Source organism: Gekko japonicus, unplaced genomic scaffold, assembly GCF_001447785.1.
Source record: "Gekko japonicus isolate JY-2015 unplaced genomic scaffold, Gekko_japonicus_V1.1 scaffold667, whole genome shotgun sequence".
NCBI classification, from domain to species: Eukaryota; Metazoa; Chordata; class Lepidosauria; order Squamata; family Gekkonidae; genus Gekko; species Gekko japonicus.
The window spans coordinates 122,584-132,617 of NW_015163623.1; the positions used below are offsets into that span (position 1 = coordinate 122,584).

A 10,034-nucleotide genomic window follows, 5' to 3' on the forward strand; every position below is an offset into this window, starting at 1 on the left:
GATGACTAATAAATTTCGGGCCCCTGAGCGTAGAGAGAGAGAGAGAGAGAGAGAGAGAGAGAGAGAGAGAATTACCATTTAAACTGAAACAACAATGAGTTATAATACAAGTGAAAGAATCACTAGTATCTTAGTAATATCTGCAGTAAAAGAATTTCACAGTTTGGTTGAAAAACTAAAAAACCCCAAAACCTGCTTGTCCAAAACAGCTGATATAGTATACCTACAATGACCTTAAAAAAAGATATTTGAGGGTTGTACCCACTGTAAGTCCCCCAATGGAATTTGTCTGTAGTCCTGCCACAGCTTATTATAAACCATGTGAACTGTTAGCATCTTGTGACTTTGTCATTTGTATCTGCCAAGATAGCATTTCTAGTTGCTCTCACAATGGCTCAAAGACTAGGGGAATTAAGGGATCTGCCTTTCGATCCCCCCTTCACCAAGTGCCATCACAATAAGGTGGCCTTGCACCCAAGCTTCTGCCCAAGGTAGTATCTAAACTCCATATAGCACAGGATATAAATTTACCTGTATTTTTTCCCAACCCCCAAGCAGGGGCTGAAAGAACTTTACACATATTAGATGTCAGGAGAGCACTATTGTTTTATTTACAGTGCACAATGTAAAAATAAAAACCTTTTTGTGTGCTTTAGAGGCCAGAAGAAAGGGAAGGCATTCACATCCCAAACCCGGTGCAGGTGGGTTATATCTGCAATCCATCTAGCATATGAAAGAGCCAAAGCAGACTGCCACTGAAAGTTCATTCCACCAAGGCTCAGGCTTCCTCACTACCTTCAGTTTGAGAGTTGATATGCCAGACATTCGCAGAGCAGCACTGTAATCATCGCTGTCCACATTCATCAAGCATTATTCCATTGATGTGGATTCCAGAAGTGAGACAGCTGTTGGGAGAGCAGTATTACAATTGCTTTTTCAATGACCACCCCAAACCCACCTCCTTAGTAAGTGAACTCGCTACTCTCCCACATAGGACTGCACAGAAGACACAATGATGAAAACAGGGTTGCACTTTACTTGTAACTGTCGTTCCTCAAGCTGTAACTGTCGTTCCTCAAGTGTCTTCTTTCCCTGCTGTGGGCTAATGTTTCTCTTTGATTGGGAGAACTGAGGGAGGAGCCCTGTCCCCACACCTGTCGCATGACTGTTTGGGTGGGAAAGTATCTGCTCTTGGTTCGGGATGGAGGGGAGGGGGAGTGCTCCTGAGCACACTGAAGAATCTAAAAGCTAGCAACTCTAATCTCCATGGTTGGCTTGCGCCTGTGCAGTCCCCATGTGTGCCTGAACAGAAGACACTCGGTGCACAACAATAACAGCGGGTTATTGATTGTGATATATATATCCCATTAAAGTAGAACTGAAATCATGGCAGAATAGTACATCTGAGTCCCATCCCTAAACAATATAACATTTGATGGGTTGAAATGGAGTGAATGCCTTTTTCTGTCCATAGTAATCATTATCTTGTGTGGTGATGACAAAACATTATACTTTGATACAAATGTATTGTAATAAATATGGTATTTATATATTTACAGGGAAGGTGGTATCATCGGAAGCAAGCTGTAAAGGAGCTACACTGTACCCTGATACGACTGCTAAATGAGTTGTTACCATGGGAACCAAAACTAATGAAGGCCTTTCAAAGAAACAGGTAATTAGCTGGCTTCTCTTAACTAATGTGTCATGTAAGAATTCATCATCAATAATATTAAGTTGTTCATTGCTAATATGGATATGGACAAAGAGCCTGATTTTCTTGCACTACCTTCAAGGTTGGAAGCTATACAGAGATAATTGACCAAATCTGTGTTTTCCTAGTAAATAATTTCTTAAGTATTGCTGATCTCTGATGTTCTGTTGAAGGTCTCGATTGAAAAAGGATTACGATGACTTCAGAAGGCAACCAGACTATGACAAATTTACTAGAGAACACTGGACTAATGAAGACTCTGAAGTAAATTCTAGTAAAGAAATTTCCAGTACATTAACCAGTGAGTCTTCAGAGCACTCTGAATTTCTGAAAAGGGATTATACTGATGCAGGTAGGTGTTGTGTTTTGTTATTGTGTCTGTGTAGATATGTTGTAGCAGTTCATGTATGTTGGTTCTTATTTAGAGCAGTGATGCTCAGGGACTTGGGAGCCACCTGTGGTTCTTCTGAGTACTTTCCCCCAATGTGGTGGCATTTGTCCTGTGATTGGTTGGCAACTGAGAGTGTATAAGCGGAGCTAAGAAGTGTGTGGAGAAAGTCAGTGTGTTCAGTCAGTCGTGATCAGTCAGCAGTCTACAGACTCTGAGAAGCAGGCTTCTGATTAGAATCCCATATTAGTGCTGTGAAAAGCATTTAAGATTCTAAAAAGAAGGTAGAATACTTATAGAGGGCATATTAGCAACTAGAGAGAGTAAAAACCTAATATCATCAAAGTATTATAAGGGTGCGAGAGACAGAAACTGACAGAAACCTGAGTTAAAAAGTGAACAATTAAACTGAGCTAAATAAAATAAAGATTGGAGAAAGTACATTCTAAAGATAAAGGAGGACTGGAAAGTGAGGAGTGCTTGTGAAGTGAAATGATACCTTAGTCAGAAGTTATTAATATACACTGTTTTATTCACTGAAGAGATAAGTTACAAAGCATCTTGAAACCAATACACTTCTTGTACAAATAAAGTTTTATTTTGTGTTATGAAAACCTGGAATTATATGCTATTACAATACAACAGTCTCATCTTCGGGATCACATAGTCCAACAAAGGAGCCTTAGAGCTGGGTTACAATGCTATGGGAAAGGTTAATTCATAGGATTGGAATTAAATTCCTGGTGGCAGCATTACATACCTTGAGTGAGAGGAAGAAACAACAAGAAATATCAAAACACAGCATATCTACCCACAAATTTAAAAAGAGTAGTTGTGACAGAGAGCTGGAGAAGTGGAACACTGGAACCTTTAGTCCTGTTCCCATTATGAAATTTGTGGAGTAGGAATACATTTGCTATATGTAAAAACTCAATTATTTTTCTAGGTTTTCCACTCACATATCTAATCCGCATATGAAGCGACCCTATATGAAGTCAGAACTTATATGAAGTCAGGCCTATCTGGGTCAGTACTATCTACTGTGACTGGCAGTGACTCTCCAGAGTCCCAGGTGAAGGTCTTTCACATCACCTACTAGACCTGATCCTTTTCACTGGAGATGCTGGGGGTTGAACCTGGGACCTTGTATATGGAGAGCATACATTGCGTTAAAGTGTTACCTTGTACTTTTTCATACCTTCATAAACTTCCATAATGTTGGTTCCTAATGATTTCCAAATAAAATTTTATACCTGTTCAGTAAAGGTTTGAAAATTAAATTGGGTATACTGCTCTGTTACTGTGTAATTAGCATGCACGATGAATTCATGAAAAGGAACATTCATTTGAAGCTCCGTTAGCTTGTGGCTAGCATTCCGGCTATATGTTGCTAAAACACTGGTCAATTCATAGAAATTTAGAATATGTTGGCTTTTAAAAACCATTCCTTTTTTCTGTTTTTCAGAGGACATGAAACTGTCAGAAATGGATCTTGCTGCAGGAAAAGCCAGGCCACTAAAAAAAGAATTATCTTGTAAAGAAATACAGAAGACACTGCCTAAATCTGTTAAGCGTCAGTCCAAGCAAAACAGTTACTTAGATGATAGTACAAAAGAGTTCTTGCCGCGAAAGAAACTGAAATTAAGCACAAGTAATACTGCAGTCCATGACACAGAAAATGAGCTGTCAGTTGATGGCTGCCTGAATAAACAGAAACAAACAGAATCCCCATTTTCAGAATCGTTGGATATGACAGACTCCACAGCATCCATCTCAAGCATAACAAAAGGGACCAAACCTATCCAGGCTTTGCTTGCTAAGAATATTGGGAACAAAGTGACCTTAACTAGTCAGTTGCTACCCTCTGCAGGTAGAAGCATTGCTGCTTCTGAAAAGTTGATCATGTCCACTGTTGGTTCTTCCTCAGTCAATCCAGTGTTGTCCTGCCAGACCAATTCAAAAAGCCCTTTGCAAGTGTTGTACAAAATGCCAGTTGGTCACTGTGTGCCAATAGACCTGCATAACAATTCAATGAAAATTCAAGTCCAGCCTGCAGTTGACTATAAACCAGGAGACAAAGCCACAGGAGAAAAACTCATGCAGCAAGTTCTGATTTTGCCTAAAAATTTCCTCATCCATCACAGAGAAGCTAAAAATGTGGGGAAAGATATCTTGTCATTGCAACACAAGACTACAGATCAGCAATGTATCTCTCTTCCACAGCCAATGGCTGTCCACACAACTTTAGCAACCTCCCTTCCAGCTTCCTCTGTAAATGCTGCTACCACATTTCTGTCCATCCCAGACTTCAAAAAGAACACTACACATTTGCTCCCCGGGGCCAGTGCAGTAAAAAGACTTCCAGTGTTGCCCTCCATAACTTCCACAGCTAGTGTACTGGCATCAGTGGCAAAAATAAGCCAAAGTGAGACTACTAAAACAAAGACTGTCATTTCAGCTGACTCATTCCCTGTCACTTCACCCACTGTTTCCTCTACAGTTCAATCTTTGACAACACCTCTCTCACAAAATGTTTCTGCAGGCACCTGTAGTTCCTCCCCAAGACTGGCATCACCACAAAAAAGCAATGATGTTGGTGAAGCTAAACAAGAACTGAAAACAGTCTGTATCAGAGATTCACAGTCTATCCTTGTCCGGACGCGTGGTGGGAACACAGGAATTGTTAAGGTACAGACCAATGCAGACCACAGTTCCCCTAGTAACTTATCTCCAAGTTCTGTATTCACTTATGCACCTCAGCTTCAGGCATTTTTAGTGCCAAAAACCACACAGTTGACAACCTCTACCTTTTCAGCTGTTACAACAGCTATGCCCAGTTTCCCAACACTTGTCCAATCCCCTTTAACAACTTCAGCTTCCACTGCAACTCTTCCCGCTCGTGTAAATCATGTTTTTTCAGCTGTTACAACAGCTATGCCCAATTTCCCTTTAACAACTTCAGCTTCCAATGCAACTCTTCCCGCTCGTGTAAATCATGTATTGGGGAAAAACACAACATGTGCATTTGGGCAGTCTCATAACAGTGGCACTGTGGGCCATGGAATGCAAAAAACAATGCATATGTCTTCACCTACCTTCTTGCCTCCTGCATCGTCATCCAACATTGTCATGCCCACACTGCCAAACAGTTCTGGAAATGCAGTTGGCATTCCTCCAGGAAATATTGGGCACACCTCTGGCATTACCCAGACCCCTTATATTAATCAACAGGTTGATGGAAATAGTACACAGTATCTTGCTACTCAGCCTGAGGCCACAGCCACATCCAGTGGAAATCTAATGTGTGGTGCTCAAATTCCAAAACTTATGTTGGTCACAAATCCACCCCTTCTTTCTTCCTGTGGAACTGCGGGCGTCAACCTAATCCCTCCTCCAACATCTCCTGGCCTCAGTGCACAAAAACTGGTTTTTATTAATACCCCACTTGCCAATATCCAGTCAACCACCAATTTAACTGCAGAATCCTTTAAGCAGGCCTTCCCTCCCACCATGAGCAAAACATATGTTAAAAGCACAGAGCAGCCTCAGTTAGTCCTCATTCCTTCTACTGTAGGGGCATCGCTAAAAGTAAACACATCACCAACTGTTTCTCAAATTAAAGATGTAAAAATTGGTGTTAATATTGGTCAGGCCATTATAAATAGCACAGGTAATGCTCAGAATGTTCCTCCAATTAACATTATGCAGTCTGCAGCTCCTAAAGAAGTGGAGGAGAAAAACAGCCAGAGTGTAATTTTGCCATTGTCAGCAAGTGGTGGTTTGCTTCCATTAACGTCAACTTTGGTGAGCCAGAGTATTACATCTGTCAGTGAGTCTCCAATTATTGCAACGCAAGCGCTAAATGTGTCCACAGCAGCAAATGCATGTTTAGATTCTGCTTCAGTGACATGGAGTGGAACTGCTACTGGAACACGGCCTACTGTCTTGGTTGGAGGAATAGATACGTCAACAAAAGTAACACCTGTTTCAGCTACCCGATTGCGTACCTCTAATGCTGGAAATACTGTGGCTATATCAACTGTGAAAACAGGACACCTGGCCTCATCTGTGCTGATTTCAAGTACTCAGCCAACAGTATCTCATCCAAGTTTGTCTACTTTTCAGTTGCCAGTTACAGTTGCCTTGCCTGGACCTGTGAACGGTACCCCTAAAATGATACATTCAGTTCCTCAGTTACCAGCAGTGTCAATTGCTGCACATTGTACACCCCTTTCTAAAGGACAACAGTCTGCACTGGTCCACTTTCAGTCTCCAGGAATTTCAGCTACCTTGCCAACAAATGGAAGTGCTCAAAAACCTCAGACTGTATTACCCCCTAATCTACCAAATACAGGAAAAGTAATTAGTCTTTCAAACTTAGTTCCCTTGCCTTGCCCACAGCTTCCCCCTAATTTTGTAAAGCCAGCTCCTGCTCTCACTTGTGCCCCAGTTGCCTCTACCACTCATACAGCTCCAGTTTCATCTGCAGCAGGAGGACAGTTGAATGAGTCTTGTGTGCAACAGAAAATAATAATTAACACTTGTACACCTTTGGCACCTGGAACTCAAATAATGATCAGCGGCACTCGGTTCATTGTTCCACCTCAGGGCTTGGGAGCTGGCAGCCACGTTCTTCTCATCTCTACAAATCCAAAACTTGGGCCTCTGTTGACTGTTAATAATGGCCATGGGCTTCAAGGAGTGCCCCATGCCCCTCCTGGTCCCCAGAAGATTACACAGGCATCAGATAATACACTGAGTTGGCAACCATCAAAACAACCTTTGAAAAGCTCTACCAAAATTGTGAACTCTCTAGGGGCTGCAAACACTCTGCCTATTGTACATGCAACACCACAGATAGTAAACAGTGTTGCAAAACCATGCACTCCACCTTCTGCAACAGCCCTGTCCCCATCTTTGGTTACAACCTCCTCACCTGCTATGGCTAAATTATCTTTGGTTTCTACAACTCACACTGACAACTCCCAGGTACAAGATAGAGCATCTGTATTGCATTTAGACACATCTATCAAAAAACTGATGGTCAGCCCAGAAGGAGCTATTCTGAATGCTATAAATACTCCAGCATCAAAAACTTCTTCTCTCCCTTCATCCTTCTCTCCTGACACAGTGTCCACAACTAGAAATCCTGCTGTTGTCTTCCCTAACTTTTTAAAGTCCAGCATTGGTGTACCTGATACAGCTGCATCTTGAATTTAAAGAAAATGAGCCAAGTTAAAATGTTGGGGCATTCTTTTGTGTAAAGTAATTTATAATTGTTAAAATTTTCCTTATGCTGTTTGAGACATACCATACATGGAGGCTGGTGTACATGAATTTAAGGCAAGTCATAATTTTTCAATTTGAACAGATGACAGCTCTCAGATACGGGATTGTTTTGCATACCAATTCAGGTGTTGCAGTCCAGGATTCCGCATGTGGCAGCTTTATCATACGCCCAGCTTGTCCTTGCATGTCAAAATGCAAAACTGCCATCAGCTGCCCAGGGTTTGTGGATCTACGGCCCAAGTTTATTTTTTTAAAAATTGCTTCATGTTTGATTGCAACGGCTTTCAGTTTTTCTTTTGGTTTAAAAAAGTAAGGAAACTCCTCTCTAAATAATTTTCAGACTTGTGCTTTCAAAGTGTTGTTTAATAAAGTGGGTAGCAAAGACCCATTTGTTAAGACATGTTATAAAATGCAATGTTCAGTTCTTGACTAGCACACTGACAGGGATATGTTCCCTCCCCCACAAGTTTAGACTTTTCCAATCTTGTTTATAAACAGTATAGTACAGTTTATTGCAAAATTTCCTTTGCATTGGTTTTTTTCCTGTTTCTAAAAAAATAAGCCTATTTATACATTGTAAAAATGCAGCCTATGGTGTAAAATTGTACATATCCCTGACTCCCTAACAGTATGTACTAAAACTATGTGTAAAAAGAACTACTCTGTCTTATTTATGTTTTATTTACATAATGTATAGTTTTTTAAGTATTTTAGTAATTTTGGACAAGTGTACTGTTTAGCAATAATGCAGAAGAATCTGCATGTAATAAAGTTGCTGTATCTTTTCTTTGATAATGCTGTATCAGTGACCTTATGGACAAAGGAACACTTAACAGCACACAGTTTATTTGTTTACATGCATTGAGATGTTGGGGTTTGCAAAAAGACTGTGGTCTTAAGCACATTTAATTTACACATTCCATTAAACTAGTGGGTTTTACTCCCAAGTAACTGTGCTTAAGGCTGTGATTTTTCAGGCCTTCAGTTTCTTCTTGCAGCTCTTCTCTGCATCATTTCTAACTTTTCTAATGCTTACAACAATGCAGACTTCATACATTCCACTGTTAGTTTACCATGGGATGTTGAAAGTCATTTTTATTGTCTAAAACGCCAAATTTGATGTGTTCATTGGTTTAATGATACCAGCAGACTTGTAAAAAGATAATATTTCACTTTTTTGTATTTCTGACACCTACAAGATTTATCTTGGACTTTTTAAAAGTGGGATATAAATATTTTAAATAAAATAAGACAGAGAAGCCAAAATCTGAAGTATGAAGCCTTTCTGGCAAAAATAAGTGATGAAATGTGATGTGCTAAAATTGTTCTGAGCCAGAAGGATTGGAGAGTAGTTGGAATTGTTTGAAGGATTACTGAAATTCAAAATTGTTTCTTTTAAATCATAGGTCCTTGTAGTTGTGAAAAAGAATTTTGGAAGAATAAGGAAAGGAACTGAATTGCTTAATGGCCATATTAGAATTAAGGAAATGCTATTTCTAAATGAAACTATGTGAGGAGTTAAGCAGCAAGCACAAGAACTTTGATGTTTACTATTTATTTTAAAAATTTCTGGGCTGCAAGCTTTCAGCCAAACAAGGTTTTTGAAATATAAAGCATGTTAGCTGAGCATCTGGAAGAATAAACACAAGGTTTAAAACAATTCCGGAAATGAAGAAATGTCATCACTACTTATCCTGCTTCCTTAATTTTTGTTTGGTCAGATTTTAATCTTTGCAGGCACAGGCTCTTTTGTAGAGTGTGACTGTGGATTTTTACTGGACTGGTCTAATCAGTTTCCTCCATCAGCTGGTTATCTTTTCACCTCAGACTTCATATTAGGTAATGAGCAACTATAGCCATTGGATCTAGTGGCAGTAGTACTGTAGTTAGTACAGACGTTCACGTTGTGGTAGACGACTCACTAAATAAATGTCTTGTGGAAGGTCAAAAATTAAAGATGGAAGGTTCAGTACTATACTGTGCCGTGCCGAGAACAGCTTTTTAATATAGGTACTTCAAAGGTTTTGACTTTGTGAATGGAACGTTGCTGTGTAGAGCCTACACAGAGCTGGGATTTGAACTCAGTCTTCTAAGTTTATGTGCTGCTCTTCTTGGTCTCTGCTCCTTGTTCACTGGATCTTGGAGAAGAATCTCAGAGAGGTGTCTTCTGTCTTGCTGTGGACTCTGGAAAACCTTGGCCCGGTGCTTCTGTCTTACTGTGCTGTACTGGTGGCTTCAATACCTGCCACTAGTACATGGCAAGACTGTTATCCAACTATTCTTGAGGTGGAACAGAAAGTGCTGTACTAGTCTCCTCTCTGTAACTGCATCAGAATGAGGGAGAATCAACCTGAAGGTCTACAAATGGGGTTGTGTTCTCATTCACCAGTATCCTGCCCCTTCAACTCTCTTGTATTCTTTAACGGTGGGTATACAAAAGATAATTGTAGAGGGGGAATATTTAGCACTAGTGTTAACATGTAGCTAACTTCTCTTGTCTCATAATTGCTAAAAAACCTATGGGATTCAATTACATCAGTGTGATTTTACCATGTGTATGATGTTACTTGATTAATTTATACTTTCTACCTGATCAGAGACTTACTATAATCCTTGTTTGGCTAGACTTCGTATAATTCCAAT

At 40.1% G+C, this 10,034-nt stretch overlaps 1 protein-coding gene across 1 annotated transcript in view; it reads left to right on the forward strand.

Annotated features, from left to right (window-relative positions):
* The window catches only part of KIAA2026 (KIAA2026 ortholog), a 72,881-nt gene extending 65,536 nt beyond the window's left edge, over nt 1–7,345 (forward strand). Inside the window, exons 6-9 of the mRNA XM_015407472.1 lie at nt 1,560–1,675; nt 1,888–2,066; nt 3,568–4,938; nt 5,035–7,345. Coding sequence (XP_015262958.1) covers nt 1,560–1,675; nt 1,888–2,066; nt 3,568–4,938; nt 5,035–7,316 — 3,948 coding nt within the window. The 3' untranslated portion in view covers nt 7,317–7,345. The remainder of the gene's footprint in view (nt 1–1,559; nt 1,676–1,887; nt 2,067–3,567; nt 4,939–5,034) is intronic.
* The last annotated feature ends 2,689 nt before the right edge of the window (nt 7,346–10,034 follow it).